This window comes from Watersipora subatra, chromosome 3, assembly GCF_963576615.1.
Source record: "Watersipora subatra chromosome 3, tzWatSuba1.1, whole genome shotgun sequence".
NCBI lineage: Eukaryota > Metazoa > Bryozoa > Gymnolaemata > Cheilostomatida > Watersiporidae > Watersipora > Watersipora subatra.
The window spans coordinates 35,228,818-35,254,316 of NC_088710.1; the positions used below are offsets into that span (position 1 = coordinate 35,228,818).

The 25,499-nt window shown below is 36.5% G+C and overlaps 1 protein-coding gene across 1 annotated transcript in view; it reads right to left on the reverse strand.

The window, feature by feature from the left end:
* Positions 1-7,806: 7,806 nt before the first annotated feature.
* The window catches only part of LOC137390554 (histone-lysine N-methyltransferase 2A-like), a 58,073-nt gene continuing 40,380 nt past the window's right edge, over positions 7,807-25,499 (reverse strand). The window contains exons 34-40 of the mRNA XM_068076881.1: positions 19,539-19,646; positions 17,900-18,097; positions 13,240-13,448; positions 11,970-12,136; positions 9,317-9,458; positions 8,960-9,127; positions 7,807-8,232 (exon numbers count right to left, since the gene is read on the reverse strand). Coding sequence (XP_067932982.1) covers positions 8,059-8,232; positions 8,960-9,127; positions 9,317-9,458; positions 11,970-12,136; positions 13,240-13,448; positions 17,900-18,097; positions 19,539-19,646 — 1,166 coding nt within the window. The 3' untranslated portion in view covers positions 7,807-8,058. The remainder of the gene's footprint in view (positions 8,233-8,959; positions 9,128-9,316; positions 9,459-11,969; positions 12,137-13,239; positions 13,449-17,899; positions 18,098-19,538; positions 19,647-25,499) is intronic.

Below are 25,499 nucleotides of genomic sequence, written 5' to 3' on the forward strand. Positions count from 1 at the left end.
GACTGCATAAGGTGAAAAGTGAAAGGTGGCCAAACACAATCTCTGTTTATACAATGTCTGTTATTTTTTTACTAAAGCTTTACTGGAAATACTGCAAATAAATTGTTACAAAAAAAGAAAGAAATTGCTCATAGAATTGGCAATATGTTCAAATGATTGCATGATAGAGCCAATTATGAATATGACGAACTTTATCAGAACTGTATCAATGAATTAGTATTTTCATCAGAGGTGAAAACAACAAAAGTACTATATCTACAGCAAGTTCATGGTACCATTTTAGTGCTCCAAGTCATTTTATTGGATGGCTTCAATATTTTCTCTTTGAACCTCGGAGTGGACCAGAGATGAAAAGAGGAATTGCTCAAGCTTTTTTGTTACAGAAAACGGCAGGAGCAAAATGCAGCCTTTGTAATACTCAGTTAGATTGAGTACCTCAAACATGATAGACCTATTAACTATATAATTAATAGTTCTATGACCACAAAGATTAGATTGGTGATCCACACCATAGAACATTATAACTGAGCCGTTGTATCTTTGTTGAAAGCAGACGCAACGTGTCCTCGCCTTTTCCCCCAATTTTAATGTTTTGGCACCAACCAACAAAAGTAGCCTCCTTGGTCCTTTGGTCTCGATGTAACTTAGAACGCTTGATAAATCTTCAGGCTCTTTGCTATGATTATAAACTTGTTCATCTAAAATTTCATTTTTAGCTCCTGCGTAGTTAACTCACGCCATTTTTCCTGTAATCCTGCATTTTTACTCATCCTAAATGCCTTTCTAGTTTATGTTAATTTCGTTTTGTTTAGCAAAATATGACACAAAGGCTCGCAAATTTATACACAGTTGCTGCTGAGCGCAACAGACTCTTAGGACCAACTTGTTTCTGAAATCAAAACAAATATGACACCATAACTACATCTATTTGCTATGTTATATCTAGTTTGCGTATATACACTAGTGAAAATGTCATTAACATAAGTCATGCAGTTTCAGCTGAACTCTTGTGTTACTATAACCGAAAGAATGAATGCATACCTAGACAAGCTCAGCAACTCAGTTTCTAGCCTGTTGTATGTCTTGTAATACTAATTTAGAAACTCACATTAGCCTTTTGAATCCAACTAAAATTTATTGTTCTTTTCCTGAGAGTTTAAATAAAAAGTTGGTGCGCATTCCTGCACCAGTTAGTTTTTATTTGATGTAGAAGGTCTCTCAGTTGAGAATGTTAACGATGTCGATAAATAAAAGTTACTCTGACAAAACTTGCTGCCTGCATTGCTGAACAGGTTCTGTACTCCGTCAGGGGCTCAGCTCACCTACCCCCCCTCCGACTAGAAACTTACAGCTCTATATATACCCAACAAAAGATATAAGACACAAAGACAAAGGGAACTCTGTACAGCGTATAAAACAATGCGTTTCTTGGAACCATATAAAATGCAACATACTCTCAGAATCGTATAAAAAACCATTTATTCTGAGAATATACTAATAGGAATTAAAAGGAGGAAATCCGTGTGCTCTGAGAAACCCAAATTGTTGCACAATAAACATGGCACACATGGTAACCTGCTGAGTTTACTTGAGTCTGAAATATCCAAATTGACACAAGATACCTGACACAGGATAAGATAACCTCTAAAAAACTCTCTAATTAAAAAGATTGTAACAATACTTACCCGTCTGTTCACTAAATCTGTGGCTACAGGTTCAACTTTGTAGGGCAAGATGAGAATTTCCTGATTTATCCTTTTCCATTTTGTCACAATTGGGAGACAGACCAGCTTAATCTCAAATAAGGCTAGTGCCAAGCACAAGATGTTCAAAGGTGCGTAACAAGCATATACTAACGTTCGCATCGCGTCAGACTTGAAAAACTAAAAAAGCAAAACAATTGTAATAAATGGCAGGTCTGTTGATGGTAGCAGGTCTGTTGATGGTAGCATATTTTTATATGAAATAAGTTAGTGATCCAGCAAGGCATTCTGCTTTCACTAAGAATTGAACTAACACTTGCGTGTGCGTGTGTGAGTTGTTTTATTGCGTATAATTTATAAGTGAAACAGAAAATAACACAAAGTACAAACATAAAGGGAAATGGAATGTCTGATAGTTCAAGCTTACAGCAAGACAGCCATGCTGGCAATTTGCAGAAGAATAAACGTAGTTATGACATCACACAAATGAGCGAACACCGGCAGCACCACCCACAAGTGCTCTGCCAGCTTCACTTTTATAACACTTGAAGCCAAGACATGAAGGGTAACTCGATATTTGTCGAATAATTTAGCTGCAGGGAACAACATCGATTTTCAACTTTTACTAGTTTCAAAGTATTGTATTTTAAAAGTATTGCTTGTCTTTAGTCTTGGTACAGTAGCTATTATCAATTAACACATTTTAAAAATCAACATCTTTAAAAATTTTGATAAAATGCAGCGCAAGCCGGAATTCAAAAAGCATTTTAATCCGCATTATTTTTAAGGAAGAAAAGCTATTAATTACTGATGCTATAATTAAAATAGTCCTTACATATTTTTTTATAATAGCAAAATCTTTTTCAGGTTTGTTGAGCCAGTACAGCTTCAAAATTCTATTTCCTAAATTATGTGAGGGTAGAAAAATGTATAATACAAGTCAATCATTGTTTTGGTGTCAAATATCTTCTCACATGACGTACAGTATCATCAAAAACAGTTAACAGTGTAGTTCACTGGTTGATTTTGTAATATGGCTATCTTGTAATAATTATGGTTAATATGGCTATAATTTTATTATATGGGGTGCTTATACATACAAGAATAAGGCCCCATAAGATAGCTTGGTTCCCAAGCTATCAAAACGAAAACTTTGTCGTATGATTTTCGTAGAATCTATTCACATGTCTTGAACTTTTTATATTCTGTTTTTGTGTACCTCTCTATATGCTGTATTTGGAACAAAATGAAATAAACAGCTTTTAAGAAGTTCATTAGCAAGCTTTAGTTTTCCTTTACCACTTTTGGAATCTCGTAGCCTAGCGAGTGAAATGAGTTGATTTGCAGAAATGTCAGAAAGCATATATATATACATGTATTATTATTGTTATATATTGTTAATATCTGTTATTATCTATAATTGTTATACATTCTCATTTATTGTTATTATTCATTATGACTATCTTCCATTTTTATTATTACTATTTTTTTACCATTAACATTATTTTAATGTCCCAGCACTAGCTAATGTATATTTCTGCTATTGACCCAGTCCCACCAGGCTGGAATGGACATGACCTTTCTGAGTATATTCGCCGATCTATGCAGCCTGCTTGTACTTTACTTCAATTCCCAGTGCCATGAAAAAATTATGGTCATTCTTAGTTTTTATTTTTATCTATTACTGATATCTATTATTTCTGTCTATTATTCTATATACCCTACAGGATCAAAATATTCGATGGGTTTAACAATTAGCGAGTTCGCGTACAGTAAAATCCGCGAATTATTAAAATTCGCGAATAATTAGTTTTAATTTTAACACAAGAGAGAATAACAACTACCTCAAATTAAAAACTAGCCGCTAGGCAGAGTTAGTAAATGTAGCTGAGATCCAAACTCTTTTGAAATCTTCGCCGGGGCTCTGAGTCATGCCCATTGCCAATGTATCACACTTCTTTACAAAAGTTTTCAAGGTTGTCACAAGTTATTCGGAATTCGGCAGGGCGTCATCATCGCAAAAAAGTTCTTGCAGTTCTTTAAATTGAAAAAACTCATAACTTACAACAATTTATTGGTTCACCAAAAGCCTCTAAATCAATGAACATTCATGAAAACCTCTGGATGCTGCCAAAGATTTATAGCTTAGCATGATCGACATAAAACTCTCAGCTAAATAGAAGCCTAAACACGTGGTATACGCACATGAAGGTTTGACTCTATTGCTAGCTGCTTTCATGGATTAATTTATTCGCGAATGTGTTCATCCGCGAATAATTTGTTCCACGAATATCCTTGAAAAGACAATTTTCACGAAATTTAACTCCGCGAATAATTTCATCCTGTAGGGTAACTACATATTATTATCCATTATTGTTATCTATTGTTAATAATTCTTATAGTTATCTTTTATTATTTTCTATATTATTATTGGCCGTTATTCGTCCGTCTATCCGCTTTTTTGCCACAAAGCAACCTTTATCTCCAACTGGTACAATTATGCTGGGTCTTTCCAAGTTAGCCATTTAAGTCAGTTGGTTAGAGTGTCAGTTTAGTACGCTGCATGTCATGGGTTTAAGCCCCCTTATTGACTAACATTTTGGTCATCTCATTAATAGCATGTATAGCATTTTGGGATTGCGTGAAATTTTGGATTTTGTGTGTATAACTATATATACGCAGAATGTACAAATATGATAGGTTTCCACACACTATGAGAAGGACAATGCAAGGTTTCAAACATGAAGCAGAGCATATGTGTAGCTACATGTACGATACAGTAAATACATTTATGTATACGCATGAACACTTTTTAGAGATAATAATTTCGTTGTTGATGTATCATTTAAGGGAAGAGCAGCTATAAACCAGTCCTACTCCAACAATACTAATACATACTACAGAGAATTTGCTGTCTCCACAGAATATGATTTTCCACCAGCAAATGGATCCCCCAATTATGAGAAGACAGCAAAATAGAAGGAGTAGATGCAAGACCTCATCACAGCTTATCGAGACCATTTGCCACTGAAAAAGAATTCATGATAAAATTATTCCAATAGTTTAGAGCTACCAACGTTTGCTTTTGTTCAGCAAGACTTGCACGCAAATTATTTTTTAAGCTTTGCAACTAATAATTAACTAGAAACTACAAGTAGCTTGAAATTTTAGACTTGGAACGCCACGGGTACAGCCAGCATATGTGAACAAAGAGTCATCAGGTGTATTGTAAAAATGGTGAATAAAGTAGCAAAAAGTGACATCTTGATGCCAGTTAAACAGATAATAGTGATTGTGTGAGCAATCACTCAAAGATCGAGTATGTTTGCTGAGCTTACAGCAAGCAGAGGTTAAGAGCCATCGTTGCACAAGTGGATCTGTGATCTTGGCTGGACATGTCTGGGTCCAGTGGCAACAAAACCTCAACAATTAAAGACATGCCCATGTCTTTAATTGACATGTTGATGAAAGCAATTCAAGGTTGGATGTCATTGCTGTCACCACCAGTTGCCTTTGTTGGGCATTGAACTCCCAACCTGTAGTTTGCAGGTCAGGAAATCTAAAATCTAGTCCACTAGACCAGAGCTATTTTCTAATTAATAATAATAATAATTAAGAAATATACTGTTATGTAAAATAATACAAACTTAAATACTTGTATACCTGACAGATTATTAACACTTCCAGTTTTGCATGGCTAAACCAAAACCAGGGACACCATATTGATGACTTGTCCACACATCAGCCAAATGGTTGTCTTTTGATGCTTCTAATATTAAGGAAGCCACATTTGTTTACCATTTCTATTTATGCACGATTCAAAGTCTTCTCTTCCCGATGAACAACTTGATGAATGTTTCGAGTTATTCACCAAACCATGTGCACAACTTAGCTGTAAACTCGTCTTCATTATTGTGATTATTATTACTATTATTATTCTATTATTCACACTGATATCACAATTAAATAAAAATAAAACAAGTAATTGGACACCAGCTCCTCTAATGATAACCTTACGGTATTTCCTTCAAAATACAAGAGTAACTTTTTGACCAAAAGTATTAAGTTGTTATAATTTTGAGAGCAGAACTTGGCTACAATGACAGTATGTTACTAGCATAAAACTACATATAATCCAGCGGAAAAGGCTGATGCTATGTCCGTGAAAAAGAGCGTCATTCAAAAGAGAATGCATAAAAAAACCAAAGATTGAAGAGATCGGCCGCAAGCAATCGTCTCCAAAGTAGAAGCACGCTGTTGTACTTTGGAAGTCTTACCATGGGTACAGCAAATTGACAGGAAGTCAAATAAAGCTTATCTCTACACTCTATTATTAAAATAATATATTCTCACTAAGTTATACAAATTAAAATTTCTCCTCATAGATACCGAGATACTGGATGAGAGCTCATGAATTGAAGATTTACATAGAATCAGTGGCATTCAGAAAATAGATTTGATGACCTTGTTGAAGGGTTTATATCCAAGCTTCTTCAAGTTAAATTTTCCCTTGCAGATTTCACACTTCTTGGTACCGCTGTAATTAAGCCAAGTGTTGATGCAGGCGGTATGACTATATCTCATCGTTCCTTTGCACCTGGAACATGAAACATCAAAGCTTAAACCTACTTTTACTTTATGTCAGCGCATAACTTTAAGAACATTCTGGATTGTTCTAGTCGAATACAGATATGAATTTCTAATTGGTAATGTACTGAACATTGTATAGTTATCCACAGCACAAATTAGTTCTTGCTATTTTACACAAGCATTCTAGTGGCACAAAGGTTACACATGTTCTGTATAGCCTTTGTTCCCTGTGCTTGTCACAATGCTTAAACTCTCCAGTATCCACTTACTATCAGGATTATTATTTAAGATGGTGGCAGTTGTCCCACAATTGCCGGATGTAAAATTTACGGTCCCAAATAAAATTATACGTACGTACATTAAAAGTACGTTGTAATTTACTGGTTGATTTGGTAATATGGATAGCTTGTAATATTTTTATAATTTTATTTATGGGTGCTTATACATACAAGAATAAGCCTTCATAAGATTGCTTGGTCCACAAGCTATCAAAATAAAAAGTTTGCCTTATGATTTTCATAGAATCTTAAAATTATAAAGTTACAATTACCAGTCGAGTTTTACAGCATAGCAGACTTCATCACTATAATTTTTTTCAGTGCTCTATAATATGGAAGATATTCTTGAGGCTATTTTAACTAGTTAGTCACCCTCCATAATATAAACCTAAAGCTAAGGTTGCATTCTTCATCACGGTTCATGACAGACATGAACAAGTGAGAATTTTGCTAGGAACTAACACGGCCAAATAAATATGACTCACCGGCAAGGAGAGATTAGAGAAGCCTCAGATTTACCGCAGTGACAGATCTTACAGATATCCAAGGTGCTGGCAGCGCTGCTGCTATCTTTCAATTTATCCTGTATTTTTGTCGATTCATTCATTTTCCTTTTGATGAAAAAATAGGAAATTAAAATGTCTAAACAGAGGCAATAGTTGCACTCAGTTTACTACAAGAATGGCTCCAACTCGCATAGGTGGAAACAGGATATAGTACATCACCTTGGAATCACTAGGTCTTCAAGGAATTGTTCGCAAGAAGATAGGTAATGAGGTAGGTAGTGGCACCCAAGGGCTGAAGGGATGGTGCTAAGGCTAGGAAGTGGGGAAACACATATTGGCCAGAATATTTATGTACCAATCCACAACGGAACTACATTTCTCATGATGTCATTTTCAGATTGGGTTTCACGTTTCTTGTAATCAAGCACCGAAACTTTCTTAAATGCTTGAATCTTAGATGCCAAAAAAGATGGCAGTAGAAATACTTACGATACTTACAAACGCATGAATTGATGTTGAGCTCTACCAACTCAATGAGTTGCTAGTCTTGTATGCGAGCCTGAAGACTGCTCATGTTTGTCATTAGCGGAAAAATTAAAATTGAAAAACTTTCAACTTATAAATTTTTGATTTAAATGTAACAAATGTTGAAAATTAATGAATGGAGTAGAGCTAACGCTGTCTAGAACAATATGGAGTCCATGCAAAGAATGTAGAGATCGTCGTTTATTTAAAAAAATATAATAAAAACCATTAGTCACGACCTGGCAACTTTCTGGGCAAATGATTTGATAAATATCCTTGTAAAAACTATAGTGTATAAAAATGACATAACCAGCCAACAAAATGATATCTGTACAAATGGAAAATTTACAAGTATTTACATACTATAATGTAGGATTTATGTTCGAAAAAACAGCCTGTTTCTTCGATATCTTTAAATTTGTGGTTTTTTAAATGTGGTTACCGACTAGAAACAGTTCAATTAAGGAAACCACGACACTTTTTAGCGCCACATGTACAAGTTATCTTCACTTCCTCAAATGGAAACTTGTAATCATACGTAAGCTCCTCCCCTCTTTGTATTGTCCTTTGGGCGAATATGGCAATATGCTTTGAGCCATTCACATCTATTACTTTGGAGAAACAGTTTGGCTACAAAGAAAAGAGTATCGTGGTGACAGAGAAAGCAGCAATTTGCAAGAGCAGACTAACATTATTGTCGAGAATATCCACTACGGTTTAGGTGAGTTGCTTAACGATATTAAAGATCAACTCGCACAAAAGTTTAGTAGATTTTATTGGAAAGTATCGATATTTTTTATCATTTGTAATTGTTTTTGATGTTTGAAGTGATCTGATTGCCAGGATGTTTCAAGACTAAAATCGATAAAACTTGAGCGGTTAAAACTTTCAGATCGATTTTAATGTTGAAAGACCCTGGCAGTCTAGTTACCCCAAGCATAAAAAACAATCGGTAACGATAGGAAAATATCAATAGGTTGCGATAACATCGACTAAAATTTTGTGTAATTCATCTTTAAAACTTATTTCTTCAACGACTGCTCAAATGTTCTCTTATTACATAACTGTTCCTACAGCTACAAAAAAACCTTGAGAACAAAAGATTTTATTTTAGAAACAAACTGAAACAATTTTTTCTAAAAATGAAGATGAAGTACCAAATGCAGTAGTTGAAATACTTAACAGAAGGAAAAAAATACTTCAAAGTTGATCAAATGATGACAACTCAGGTGGGCAAGTAATGACGAGTATACAACTCCAACGAATAGCCCTATATATTTCTTCAGTGTACAACTCATATAATGAGGACAGCTCAGCGAAGCACTCATAATGTAGATAGACACCTATTATAACTCACGTCACAAGAATGGTTGATGAATCGAGCTGCATTTCCTTTCATCGTTGCGTCAACCACCAACTGATCATCAATTTTGAACATGTAGCATCCGATGTTTTTGTTTTCGTAATATTTTTCCCTTTTATCACAAAGTTCATGCCTGATAACTTCTCCAGCATACTCAATGATCTAAGAAACACGCGAAACTCAGACATGCAAAGTTTAACTCAGACATTTATGCATTCTTCAAAACTAGTTCTAATCAAGGCCTCGCAAAACAGGAGTTTATTGCAGAACAAAGGCCTCATAGCTAGTTTAAACGGCTCATGTAGAGTGACATTAATAATATTAACACTATAATAAAAGAAGACAACTCACCATTTCACCAGAATCGATTGGCCGCTTGCAGAATAGACCTCTGCCATGGATGGCCGATCGATACACAGCAGCAGCTTGCTTTGCATTTGTCTTCACATGCCTGAACCTCATAGCCATCGGCAGGTCCATACTAGTAGCTCTCCTGCAAGTACAGTAGAGTATGACAGCTGTCGGTGGGAGTTAACAATCAAAATACTTAAAGGTTGACTTGCAACAAAATTCACATTACCGTTATTTGGTATCAAAAGATTCACCATGTCTTACTTTGTTGTGTTGTAGGTGCCAAATATGTGGAAATGTGATTACAAGCTCATAAAAGCTCAAAAACGAAAAGCCGCCGTACCCTAGGACACTTATGTATTCGCGGTATCTAACTTTCGCGTTTTCGCGGTGTCATCCTCTCGCGAAAGTTTCATGTGCGAAACTAAACTATCATAACAAACGAGCGAAAAAACGAAACTAAATAGCTTTGTTCATTGATACTGTAGAATGGAATTTTATAACGCATTAGTAGCGTTATCGTTTGCTGGGGACATCAATCAATGCAGTGAGCACCGTGTGTTGAAAGAAAATAAGACACATGCACTGACACTCGCAGTAGTACACAAGCAGCATGGCTCTGGAAAGGTTTGGATTCACCACTGACACCTCTTCAATAACTTGTTATTTTTTGAGATTTGTATTGTTTTAAGGGATGTGACTGACGAGACGTTTTTAAATTAAAATAGGCAAAACATGACCGCAGTTAAAACGCTCAGAAAGAGACATCTTTTTCTTTTGAGCGTTTTAACAAAGATCAATTTTGCGGATTTTATTTCAAGTTCATTCGGAGGCTTTTACGCTTTCGATGGGACATGGCCAAACGGGTGTTTGATAAAACTTAATCTTCTGCAAACCTTTATAAAAGTCATTAACAAAAATATTTTGCCTCTGATGATGATAATAATGATGCATAAGAACTACTAGAAGTTGATGTTTGTCTCTATGGCTTGGAATGAAGTGATATTCTACAGCGATAAAAACTGCGTCCATGGCCGTTGGGCAAATAACTTTTTGAATACCGGTAAATGTTGTTGAGGTCGAGTTATCTGAAGGAATTTATCATTGCGTTGGAAATGACCAAACAAATCCGTTTGAGTTGACCTTGTGTTTAAGATGAAATGTTACATTTTATCTGAGGGCGAGTTATCCGAGTTGGACTGTACTTACCGTAAAAAAATTCCCAAAAAGTTGGGGCGGCTCAGCCGGCCAGCTGCCCCAGTGAAAATGGGCCTGTTGATAGTCCGAGAAACAAATGGCAGCAAGCGATCAAATTGCATTATCAACCTTGCCCACACCATTCTACCTGCGGTTCACAATTACAAACTAGTCGCAAATTGAATTTTTTTATCGGTGAACTGAACCTGAGGAATCTAATTATGTTTGTTCCACTGCATTTATTTTCACATCACTATATTTTCGCACTCATCAGAGCTGCGAAATTAAGTTGCTTCGAAATTTTACTCTGTGAGCTACTCACGAAACTAAATACTAGCGAAATATAAGTGTCCTAGCGTAGATTGGAATCTCTTTATTTCGATGACGTAGGCACGAAATTTGATTATCGTCTTGTCCCGTATGTTCTCACGTGGATTGAAAGGCCAATACAAAGCTCAATATAAAACTTATCGTAGTACTAGTTTATGACAAACACTTCGGGTTTTACCGAAGACCCCGTATCAAATATAGATGCTCGCTACTTTACAGTTTTGTTTCGGCCTGGTCTAATCAGCAAGTCGTAATGTGATCATGTGACCAAATACTTCGCAAATAATTTTTGTAGCATTTTTCGATTATCACAGCTGACCAACAGGCTCGTCATGATTATCAAACAATGATATGTACTCCTTCGAAGTAAGGTTAAAAAGTTAAATGAATTTTTACGGTAAGTTATAAGATATCACTACTAAAAGTGACAGCATTACAATGATGATAAAATAGACGCGTAAGAACAATAGACATGGTTTTATTGAATGCGTGAAGTATATTTGTGAAAATATTTCGACGAATAAGGTTGCATGAAAGTGTGAACAGAAACCATCTCTCACAAATGCATCGCATTTGAGCCATTTTGGAAAGAGAATCCAAACTACGGCGGTCTCGCATGGCTGCGATTAACTGTTCGTTTTTGAGCTTTCAAGAGCTTGTAATCACATTTCTACATATTTGGCACCTGCAACACAACAGAGTAAGACATGGTGAATCTTATGATCCCAAATTGCTGTAATGTGAATTTTGTTGCAAGTCAACCTTTAACTGAAGGAGAACACCTTAAACACAGATTTAAGATATACGGAGATATACAGGGGCACAGTGCACTGACATATGCTTGAAAAATTATCAGGTCCTAAAAAAACAACTTAAAAAGCTGTGTTTGCGCAAACACAAAATGCTTGACAAGCGGCGACAAGTGTCTAACAGAGCAATGACATCACATCTGATGAAGAGTGAACAGCTGATGCAGAAGCTCTGCAAATAGTACAAATGAGATAAAACCGCAATAAGGCCAATATTTACATGTACTCCTTTTTTACACCTTACAGTGAGCTCTAAAGCTGCTGCTAAACATCACAAATAACGCTATATACAAAAGGATGGTAGAGCTGGCGCATACCTCGCCGACTTCTGTGTCAGATCCTCATCTCGCTCAGTAGCAGCGCAAGTCGGCAGACCAACTGGTCTTCTCCTGTATCTTGAATCAACAAATGAGAACATGTCTGTTGGCTTCCTGCCAGCATAGGGCTCACTGCGGCAGCATCCTGTGGCTGTCTCTGGCAGCTCCTACAGTCATTACACAGTAGTATGAGTTAGCCTTTTGACGTAACCTGTTTGTTTACCCACAATTATGGTGCACGCTCAGGATACGATTACCCTGTTATATGACTTTTTGCCTTACGAGCTAGAACATGATGATTTGTCCACCTCACCAACCATACGAATCTTGCTCATATTTCGCCATACGAATCGCCTTTTCACAATACAGTGCGCCCGAGGGTGCACTGTATTGTGAAAAGGCCATATATTACCAGCCGCTCACACATCTTTATAAGCAAATATGTGTGTGTTGTTGGAAAGTCAGCATGTACGAAACTAAAAACCCTGCAATGGTCGACAAGTTGTCATCACAGAGGTTCTAGACAAACCCATAGTGTAGAGTATGTATTACCAATGCAAGATTAAAACTCCACCAAACATAACACAGAACTGGATGGAGACTGGCTGAATTTTTTGCATTTGACAAATTAACTGTCAACGATTGTTATTAAACTTTATATAAATGTAAGCCAACAATTTTACAAAAATGTTAGCTAACACCGATGCTCTCTGATTATCTCTTAGTTTACTATATATGAACTCAATCTCTGATTCGCTGGTTTTTTGGAGTAGCTGTTATGACTCTCGAAGTGTTACAAATCTTCCTGTCACTTTAGTCAAAGAAAGGATATTTATGTTTTATATAAAATTAACGATCGTGTAAGTATATATTGTAAGTAAAGACACTGACATGGTTGTTTGAGATTTTCCAAAAACGAGGAAGCTAGGGTCACTCACAAGGTGTTTCTATAAGAAGTTTCAAGTAAAACAAAACTAAAAAATATTCATGATGCTCTACTACATCACAATAAATACTAATGTCCTCCACCCTTAGTTCACACAACCAAATTGTGTACTAATAAATCGATGAGCATCTTTCAGCCAATTAACTTACTAGATTTGCTTATGGATAGATAGGTTTATGTTTATAAGTTCCTTTATAAAAGCTACATATAATATATTTAATAATATATATAATAATATATTACCATCAAAATAATGACCATACAAAAATGTACAATTAGGTGACTTACGACTATTTACTACCACGTGTTCTAGCGACCACCTACCTCCTCATATTCGAACAGGGGTGGGTGGTGGAATGTGAACCTGTAGTTGTGACAGTAGCGGGCACCGTACAGTTGCTCTGTAAAGTAGGCAACACTCGTATGCTGCAGACCAAACATGGAAAGGCCGTTTACACCTGCATAGGAGATCACGGGATAACCACAAGACATTCTCAGCTCCTTCACTGCATCTGTCACATTCCGCCAAGCATCTGTTCACAAAAATCAATACAAAGATGAAATTGAGAGAGACGACGAGAAAAGAGACGGGCAAGAGAGAGAAAAGACGGGCGAGAGAGAGAAGAGACAAGCGAGAGAGAGACGGGCGAGAGAGAAAGAGAGAGACGGGCGAGAGAGAGAGACCGGCGAGAGAGAGACGGGCGAGAGAGAGACGGGCGAGAGAGAGTGAGAGACGGGCGAGAGAGAGACGAGCGAGAGAGAGTGAGAGACGGGCGAGAGAGAGTGAGAGACGGGCGAGAGAGAGTGAGAGACGGGCGAGAGAGAGTGAGAGACGGGCGAGAGAGAGTGAGAGACGGGCGAGAGAGAGTGAGAGACGGGCGAGAGAGAGTGAGAGACGGGCGAGAGAGAGTGAGAGACGGGCGAGAGAGAGTGAGAGACGGGCGAGAGAGAGTGAGAGACGGGCGAGAGAGAGTGAGAGACGGGCGAGAGAGAGACGGGCGAGAGAGAGACGGGCGAGAGAAAGAGACGGGCGAGAGAGAGACGGGCGAGAGAGAGACGGGCGAGAGAGAGACGGGCGAGAGAGAGACGGGCGAGAGAGAGAGACGGGCGAGAGAGAGAGACGGGCGAGAGAGAGACGGGCGAGAGAAAGACGGGCGAGAGAAAGACGGGCGAGAGAGAGACGGGCGAGAGAGAGACGGGCGAGAGAGAGACGGGCGAGAGAGAGACGGGCGAGAGAGAGACGGGCGAGAGAGAGACGGGCGAAAGAGAGACGGGCGAGAGACGGGCAAAATTTCTGAGCTGAGAGAAATCAGTCATCATGTTTTTTTCGATTGTTGTGAAAATGTTTTTAGCAAACAGCAGATCGACGTCTTTGTTATTTTGACGTACGTAATAAGCACACCAACTGTCAAATTGTACTCGGGCGAAAATTTTGTTGAATTCTTACGGTGAAATAAGATTGGTATAGGGAGGTGAAAAAATATCATGTTCCACTTCGTAAGGTGAAAAAATCGTATATCAGGGTTATCTTATCTTGAGTGTGCATTGTACACTATTTTGGTGCGTTGTAAACTTCATACTTCATCTCTCTTAGTTAGTCTCTTCTCAGTCGTATTGTAATAATAATCATGACACCACTGCTTGTTGTTCGCCTTTTCTTTCTGCTCTTTGCATAGCATTCAGTAACTTGCCCCTTTTCAATTCACGTGGGATGTTTCTTAAAGGGCTGTTTGAAATGGCATATGTTACTTGCACCAGTAGCCTATTATACCTGGTAGCCTAAATAGCTATTATAGTAATTTGTTCCTAAACTGATCTAAACAAAAAAGTTATGCCATCGACTGATGTATAAAATTAACATTTCTCTTATTAAATCAAAAGATATAAATTAAATTCAAACAAAATTGAGCCAATAAACAGATGCTAAAATTAATAAATGTACCTAGATTTATTGAATATATGTAACTTTTTTCTTATGAATTCCACTAACTAAACATTAACCCATGCCATGACTCGTAAAATTCTTAATAACTAACATTTGAAACACTAGTAATAAGTATTTACTAGTAGCAATTGTAATATGAGCCTAGGAGGTAATATTTTAATGTAGTATAGTAATATTTATATTAGTTAATAATATAACTTATTAATGTTATTATATCATATTTAGAAATAATATAATTACTATTATTCAGATAATAAATGTAAGCGGTATATTAGGACCAAATAAATAATTAATATAATATAATACTAATATAAGTATAATATGTAAAAATAAGTATGACATACGTGTTAGGTATTATATTTAAAAAATACTATTCAATTGAATGTAAAAATAAACAAGTTATAATTTAGAAACAATATACTGGTAGTCATACCCCTACATACCCCCAACATAATATCCCTAAGTGCCCCAACCTTTGAGAAATTTGAGATATGAGCAAATTTCAAGCAAGTTTGCGCCATGAGATACGAGATAAATTTGCGATAAGGGCATACGAGACAGTTCCTGATGCGGCTGCTAAGTGACCGAGTATGCGAGAGGCCGCTTTCATGAACAGCTTCCTCGTCAGATCAGTTTGAAAAGTTTAAAAAAGGCTGGCTAAAAATTAAGGTGAAAAGAGGCAAAAAGAGCTGGAAGATAAGAACAATGAAAACGAAGACAAAATTAGAATTAAGTTTAGAGTAAGATTCAAACTTATTTTTAAGTATGTAAATTAATTTAAGTTGAATGTTAAGTTCATCTTATATTACACAGCGTCACAAAAGTAGTGTACAAAACACATTGCTGCCAAGTCTCTCTCACAACGCCGTTAGCTGTTACGTCTGTTTTAAAGGTTAGACGTTACTGTACATAATATTGCTATATTTTATTGCAGATTATAACCACTAAATAGGTATTTGATACTTTGTGAGCATGGGTAGTGAATAGCAACAACTAAAAACACATTGTCCATCTTAATATCTTGTTTTGAGGTGGGTTTTTCAAAGTATGGGTACATATTAATATGTTAAGTTATTTTATATAAGAAATATTGCTTTGAGGCTCGGAAAAATTGATATACGAGCTCAATCCCCAAACACAACAAGCTCGTATTTCAAGGTATGACTGTAATATTTATATCGTTGAAAATAAAATTAATAAGTTTTTCTAATGATTGCCATCCTATATCGTTATTACCAAAAACATAACAAGCCACAAATATATCTCTAAAACACAACTTACTTATTAATGGGAGACAAGCAGAGAGCAAACAGTATATTATATTTGATGAAAATTTACTACCCGTCTTGGTATTTGTTCACATACCAAATCGCTCACGGAAATGTGGTGATACACTAAAGAATGGATACTGTGACGATCGTCGCTGTTGATACACACTCTCATCAACAGTACTATAAGATTAAAGCTGGTCTATGTTAAAGAGTGGCTACTGTGACGATCGTCGCTGTTGATACACACTCTCATCAACAGTACTATAGGATTAAAGCTGGTCTATGTTAAAGAATGGATACTGTGACGATCGTCGCTGTTGATACACACTCTCATCAACAGTACTATAAGATTAAAGCTGGTCTATGTTAAAGAGTGGATACTGTGACGATCGTCGCTGTTGATACACACTCTCATCAACAGTACTATAGGATCGTCGCTGTTGATACACACTCTCATCAACAGTACTATAGGATCGTCGCTGTTGATACACACTCTCATCAACAGTACTATAGGATCATCGCTGTTGATACACACTCTCATCAACAGTACTATAGGATCGTCGCTGTTGATACACACTCTCATCAACAGTACTATAGGATCGTCGCTGTTGATACACACTCTCATCAACAGTACTATAGGATTAAAGCTGGTCTATGTTATTGAAACCAATAGCGAGCAATTCGCAATTATCTCTTCTGCCATTTTCTTCATGTTCTATTTTGCCTATGAAGTATACAACTCTTTTTCATCGTTGAATGATGGAGATAGGGATGATTTTAGATTAGCGCTGCTGGCATAATAATCATAGTTAAATAGCAGTGTCATTTTCACAAGGTAAATTTTTTGCAATGCTGGTGCTTCAAGACCAATTATTATTGCAGAAAAAATGCTAGAAGTGTCGTATTTCCTATTTTACTAAAAGTTTGTCTAGATGGAGTAGTGAGGTAATTATAATAATTTTTACAAGTGAGCCTATTATTATCGCGAATTTCAATGGCGAGAATGACGCTGTATAGCAGGTGTTAATTACTGTAAAACTGGTGCTTGGAGATTAAAATACTGGTGAATTGTATCTAAACTGTAACAAAAGTTGCTTCACATCACTTTGAGAACATTTTGGAATGTATATTTTATCTTTATACAAAGAATAACAATGGTAAAAGCAGAATGATATTTCAAGACGCATTACCTTCGCCTCCTAAACAACCAACAAAAAATTTATTTTAATTTCATTTTCAAGCAAATATTTATTATATTGTAGTCTATGATAGAATAAAATTTGGAGATTATGATAATAAACTATATTTCTAGTTAAATTTTAATAAAAGGTTTCGAAATCTGCTGATTCTCATAATAATCTTACCTATACCAAAATGAGAATCTTGCCAACTATTACAAATTTTGTCAAGTCTCCATTCAGCGATAGCGTAGGCACACACCTTCATACAGCGCTCATATGTCATCATGGAAACAGCTAAGTCGCTCTTATTCTGTCACGATTCAGTGTCGTTGTTTTGAAGCAAAACACCCATGCAATGCCCATCTTTGTGCCAGGGAAACGGCCTTAATGACCAACAGGCATCACACTTGTGCATGCGCATAGGATATGCTCGACCTTGACATAAGGCGTTGCACAACCATGGCTCTTCTATAGAGCCCTATAGAAATATGATCCGCCCGTTGGCCCAGCATAGCTCTTCGACAACTAAGAGTGTCGCTAGTCTATCCACTGCATGGTGCCTTAGTATTTATATCTTAGCCACTTACCATCCCAGTTATCCGCTCGTACTTTGAATCCATCATCACTGCTAATCTCAAACACTAGAAAAGTTGAAGAAGGATCCGTCACTTTCATGGCAGGAGTATCCTCTATAGATCGCTGCACGATGATCTCTTCCTCGGCAGCAGCTTGTGGCAGCACCGTCTTTCTGGTTGAGGGAGACAATGCAGCGAGCTCGCACTTCTCTACAGCACAGCAAACCGTTTCATAGGGATTGAAGGTTAAATAAGAGAATAACAGAGAATGTTTTCGTAAAAAATACCTGCTAGAAAATGATCCACAAATACTGACGAAGTTTACACAGAACAATTATTTCTGTGTAAAAATTAATAACCTCACTCGGTATGATAAAATATTCAGAATACAGCTTGTGCCAGTTGACATCAGCCTGCCCCATGTGTAAAGCATGCAATATATATATATATATATATATATATATATATATATATATATATATATATATATATATATATATATATATATATATATATATATATATATATACATATATACCTATATATATATATATATATACCTATAAATATATATGTAATCAGTAAAACAGACTATAACTTTAGATAAAACACTTCGTTACTAATAAATATGTTAGTAGTGAAGTTCAGTGCACCCTTACAGTGCACCCTCCGGATACAATTACCTTGATATATAATTTTTTTCACTTTACAAAGTAGAATATGATGATTTTTTTCACATCACCATACGAGTCTTATTTAACCACACAAATTCAACAAAATTTTCGCTGGAGTTCAAATTTGGAAATTGGTGGGCTTATTACGTATGTCAAAATAACAAAGACGCCGAAATGCTGTTCGCCGAAAATATTTTCACAACGCCTGAAAGAGATGATGAACGATTTCTCTTAGTTCAGCAATTCTTGTGTGTAAGACGATAATATTTTTTTTACAACCAGTAGCAAAGTTTAAGTTACGATTCCTTCAAACAGGTCAGTGGTTAAACAACTTCTTTTAACCTGCTAACAAGAATCTATTCATTACAAAAGTTGCATCGTTCGGGGTTTCTTGCCAAATAAGGTTGAAAAAGGCTTTAAACAGGTCCGCTAAAAGTTATAGTGAAAGCGAAGACAGAAACTGATAAGTGATAAAATTTTAGTGATAAAAAGTTGAAACTCGGCAAAATAAAAAAATTTATACTAAAACTTGGCTTCAAGTGTTTAGTAAGCTAAACTTACCTGAAGTGAATTCAAAGTTTTTGCTATATGTGCGTCTTTCTTGAAAGTAAATACTTTCTACGCTACGTAGTATTGCTCATAGCACATTGTAACGTTACATTTTAATGCAAATCATAACCAGTAAATTTACTAAATACATGTATAATAAAGTTACTGTAGGTAACTATAGTTACTAAGGTTAGCCTATGACTTTGTTCCTAATTTTTAACATGTACATCACTTATATACAATTTTGACGACTTTTACCAGGGAATGCTCGCATTATATAATTACTATGGTTTCTATGCCCCTACATACGATTTTTCCATCATACGATGCCGACCCTGGAACGGATCAAAATCGTATCGCAAGGGTGCACTGTACTGTATATACATCGAATAGCCAAATCGCCGTAAGAGGTGGGAGTAAAAACTCACGGTGTTTCCCCTTTAGTCTATGCTGTGGGACTATCTGGTCAGATAGCTTCGACCTATCGGCCAGCAATGTACTACTATAGCTGGTCTGGCCTCGAAGCTGATAATTTCCTGAAAAAGGCAGCCTACTTCAACCAACAGCTCAATTATAAAAGAACTTATAATATGAATGATGACAGCCAATGAAAACAATGTTTTGGAGTTTACAATTATTCTGAGACAATTCTGGGTAACAACTTAGTGGCACTAGACACAGATACTAGTGGATACCAACCATAGAGTTATCTCCCCCTAGAGTGATAACTGTGCATTCAACAACACGAGCGTTTCCGGTGCCAACAAGGAGCGTTTAGGCCACGCCCCTTTTTTGTGCTAGTCAATCGCAGTGATTGACAGAACAATAACATCAGCCATGAGAATGATCATGAATTTTTAGTTAAGATAGTAATTATTGCTCATATTAAAGAAATGATGATTATAGTTTATTACTCTAATATATGCTTATTATTTAAAGCAATTCAATACCTACATGCATTACAAAGGCACTGAATAGATAGTGTTAAGTAAGTGAGTTAATGCAATCAGTTACTCCAATGATCTACAGGCCCCACACATGAGGGGCTGTATATCATTGGTTATTTATAGATAAGATAGATAGTCATACTGGGGTTGTATTACATTGGTGTGATGGGAAGCTAATCGACTGCCATCAACTGAAAGTATTGACCCATCAACTGAAAGTATTGACATTGTATGGTGATAGAGTGATTCATTGTCACCTCGGTTCACAAACAGCCCTTGCATGTAATCTTAGATTTCAATACATATCAATCAAATACATAGACTAGCTTGAAGCAAATATGTCCACTAGTTAGTGGACATCTTTGCTTGATGTAAGCAAGCGAAAAGTTTGAAAGTTAGAGTGGCAAATGTTGTTATATGTTAGATAAAAATAAATTATACTTAATTATACTAAATTATAATTATTTAAAAATAAAATAGACTTTTTATTACTTTATTTATTAAATAAAGTAATAAAAATTAGCTATGATTACAATAATGTTTTATTGTAATCATAGCTAAACAGGTTATATTTAGCATTACTTGCTAATTATTTTACATTTAAACACATTTGCAGTTTCTTTTTTCTTCTTAATTCATTTTAACAAAAAACTTCTTTCATGATATGAAGTTTAAAAGTTGTAGTTGTTTGAAAAAGCTTGAAAACATTTACAGTTGTTTCTATTTTCTCTCTTCTCTTCATTTATTTCAATTACACAAAACACTTTTCATAATATGTAGTTTGAAAGTTAAAGTGGTAAATGTTGTTATATGTTAAATAACAATAAATTATACTTAATTCTACTAACTATAATTATATAAAAATAAAATAGACTTTTTTATTACCTTATTTATTAAATAATTTTTCATTGTAATCATAGCTAAACAGATTATATTTAGCTATTACTTGCTAATTATTTTACATTTAAACACATTTACAGTTTTATTTTTTCTCCTAATTTATTTCAACAAAACACTTCTTTCATGATATGAAATTTAAAAGTTGTAGTTGTTTGAAAAAGCTTGCAAACCTTTAGAGTTGTTTTCTTTTTCCTCTTAATTCATTTAAACTGCTTAAAAATATTTTCTCATGATATGAAGTTTAAAAGTTAGAATAGTAAATGTTATATAAAAATAAATTTTCTGTTCAAATACTTTTTTATTACTCGGGCAACACTAGGTAGTACAGCTCATAGTTGATGGCAGTTGATTAGATTCCCTTCACACCAATGCAATACAACCCCAGTATGACTATGTATTTTATCTATGAGTAACTGCTTGCATTACCTTCACTTTCACTCACTATCTATTCAGTGCCTTGGCAAGTCATGTAGGTATCAGGGATTACGTGTATGTCACAATTTCCATTTTCATAATTCATTTCCATATTATTTCTATTTCCATAACATTTCCTTACTTCATTTCCATACTATTTCCATAACATTTCCATAATTCATTTCCATATTATTTCCATTTCCATAAAAGTTCCATAATTCATTTCCATATTAATTCTATTTCCATTAATTCATTTCCATATTATTTCCATTTCCATATTATTTCCATTTCCATAATTCATTTCCATATTAATTCCATTTCCATAACTCATTTCCATATTATTTCCTTTTCCATATTATTTCTATTTCCATAATTCATTTCCATATTAATTCCATTTCCCTACTTCATTTCCATAGTATTTCCATTTCCATATTATTTCCATTTCCATAAAAGTTCCATAATTCATTTCCATATTAATTCCAATTCCATAATTCATTTCCATATTATTTCCATTTCCATAGCATTTCCATAATTCATTTCCATATTATTTCCATTTTCATACCATTTCCATACTTGTAAAATAATATTTTCATATTCATTTCCCTAAAATTATGGAAATATTTATGTTTATGGAAATGGAAAAGTAAAAATTTCCATATGTTTAGCAATCTCTGGTAGGTATTGAATTGCTTTAAATAATAAGCATATATTAGAGTAATAAACTATAATCATCATTTCTTTAATATGAGCATTAATTACTATCTCAACTGGAATTCATGATCCTTGTTTAACCCATTCATGGCTGATGTTATTGATCTAGTCAATCACTACGACTGACTAGCGCAGAAAAGAGGCGTGGCCTAAACGCTCCTTGCTGGCACCGGAAACGCTCGTGTAGTTATCACTCTAGGGGGAGATAACTCTATGGTACCAACCTAGTAGCACTAGGCAGAGATACTAGTGGGTACAAACCTAGTGGCACTAGGCAGAGATACTAGTGGGTACCAACCTAGTGGCACTAGGCAGAGATACTAGTGGGTACCAACCTAGTGGCACTAGGCAGAGATACCAGTGGGTACCAACCTAGTGACACTAGGCAGAGATACTAGTGGGTACAAACCTAGTGGCACTAGGCAGAGATACTAGTGGGTACAAACCTAGTGGCACTAGACAGAGATACTAGTGGGTACCAACCTAGTGGCACTAGGCAGAGATACTAGTGGGTACCAACCTAGTGGCACTAGACACAGATACTAGTGGGTACAAACCTAGTGGCACTAGGCAGAGATACTAGTGGGTACCAACCTAGTGGCACTAGGCAGAGATACTAGTGGGTACCAACCTAGTGACACTAGGCAGAGATACTAGTGGGTACCAACCTAGTGGCACTAGACAGAGATACTAGTGGGTACCAACCTAGTGGCACTAGGCAGAGATACTAGTGGGTACCAACCTAGTGGCACTAGACACAGATACTAGTGGGTACAAACCTAGTGGCACTAGGCAGAGATACTAGTGGGTACCAACCTAGTGGCACTAGGCAGAGATACTAGTGGGTACCAACCTAGTGGCACTAGGCAGAGATACTAGTGGGTACCAACCTAGTGGCACTAGGCAGAGATACTAGTGGGTACCAACCTAGTGGCACTAGGCAGAGATACTAGTGGGTACAAACCTAGTGGCACTAGACAGAGATACTAGTGGGTACCAACCTAGTAGCACTAGACACAGATACTAGTGGGTACCAACCTAGTGGCACTAGACAGAGATACTAGTGGGTACAAACCTAGTGGCACTAGGCAGAGATACTAGTGGGTACAAACCTAGTGGCACTAGACAGAGATACTAGTGGGTACCAACCTAGTGGCACTAGGCAGAGATACTAGTGATATTACATCACAACCTAATCTATGACAATGGTGATAATAAATCATTCGGGCACCTTTTCACAGCTACTATGAATATCAAAGCCACACTGTAATATACACACTGCCACACAGGTACGGTGCATGTATGAGAATATGGTTGGGATGACCATAGGAGACGAGTGTGTGTGTCTGTACGAGTGTGTGTCTGTACGAGTGTGTGTCTGTACGCGCGTGTGTGTGTCAGTACATGCGTGTGTCTGTACGCATGTGGGTCTGTACGCGCTTGTGTCTGTACTCATGTGTGTCCGCGCTGTATCCATTTGATTTTAAATAAAAGTGATTCGATACAGCTCTGGTCACGCGCATCTGTGTCCGCGCGAGTGTGTCCGCGCGAGTGTGTCCGCGCGAGTGTGTCCGCGCGAGTGTGTCCACGCGAGTGTGTCCGCGCGAGTGTATACATGTCTGTGTGTACGTCTGTGTATGGGTGTGTATATCCGGGGGCATGTGTCTGTGCACATCTATGCATGTGTCTGTATGTGTGCCTGTTAGTCTGCATAAACACTATGCGATTCCACAATTGTTAGCTAATTTCATCCAAGGTTTCACACACATACTCTGCGCCTTCCACTAAGTAACCCAAAATGTTTGGCTTCAATACTCTGTCAGGTTTCTAAAACTAGCCTCCTCAGCTCTCACCTGTCAGCTATCTGATTGAAATCTAAAGCAATCACGGGCATCACCTTACTGCTAATCGGATATTAAACGGAAGTATATTGTCCCAAACTGCTTAGCCGTCATAAAATTCTCATCGTACGCAGTTCGGGTAACATGATGTTGGTATTAAAACACCCGACCTAATGTTTTTAGAGTAGCTATATCTACAGGGGTAAAATTTTATTATACATGATAACGTTCCTCGCACTGACTTAATAGACTGGGACAGATGTTATGCAAACGTGGGCTGAGAGAATTGCCTATTCCTGCCTATTTCCAGCATCATGACACATGATGCTAAAAATCAAATATTTCTTTGGTCGTCTAATTATTACTATTACCTGTATGCAGTATAATATATAACATCATTGTTCAACCAACTGATGAGAAGAAGAGGAGACTTATACTAACCCACCCTATCTTGTTAATCAACTGATGAGAAGAAAAGAGGAGACTTATACTAACCCACCCTATCTTGTTGATCAACTCATGAGAAGAAAAGAGGAGATTTATACTAACCCACCCTATCTTGTTGATCAATTGATGAGAAGAAAAGAGACTTATACTAACCCACCCTAGCTTCTTGATCAACTGATGAGAAGAAAAGAGGAGACTTATACTAACCCACCCTATCTTCTTGATCAACTTATGAGAAGAAAAGAGGAGACTTATACTAACTCACCCAATCTTCTTGATCAACTGATGAGAAGAAAAGAGGAGACTTATACTAACTCATCCAATCTTGTTGATCAACTGATGAGAAGAAAAGAGGAGACCTATACTAACCCACCCTATCTTGTTGATCAACTGATGAGAAGAAAAGAGGAGACCTATACTAACCCACCCTATCTTGTTGATCAGCTCATGAGAAGAAAAGAGGAGACTTATACTAACCCACCCTATCTTCTTGATCAACTGATGAGAAGAAAAGAGGAGACCTATACTAACCCACCCTATCTTGTTGATCAACTGATGAGAAGAAAAGAGGAGACCTATACTAACCCACCCTATCTTGTTGATCAGCTCATGAGAAGAAAAGAGGAGACTTATACTAACCCACCCTATCTTCTTGATCAACTTATGAGAAGAAAAGAGGAGACTTATACTAACCCACCCTATCTTGTTGATCAACTGATGAGAATAAAGGGGAGACTTATACTAACTCACCCTATCTTGTTGATCAACTTATGAGAAGAAAAGAGGAGACTTATACTAACCCACCCTATCTTCTTGATCAACTGATGAGAAGAAAAGAGGAGACTTATACTAACCCACCCTATCTTGTTGATCAGCTCACGAGAAGAAAAGAGGAGACTTATACTAACTCACCCAATCTTCTTGATCAACTGATGAGAAGAAAAGAGGAGACTTATACTAACCCACCCTATTTTGTTGATCAGCTCATGAGAAGAAAAGAGGAGACTTATACTAACCCACCTTATCTTCTTGATCAACTGATGAGAAGAAAAGAGGAGACTTATACTAACCCACCCTATCTTGTTGAACATCTGCTTTCCTTTTTACGTGTTTCTGTACTCAATAATTT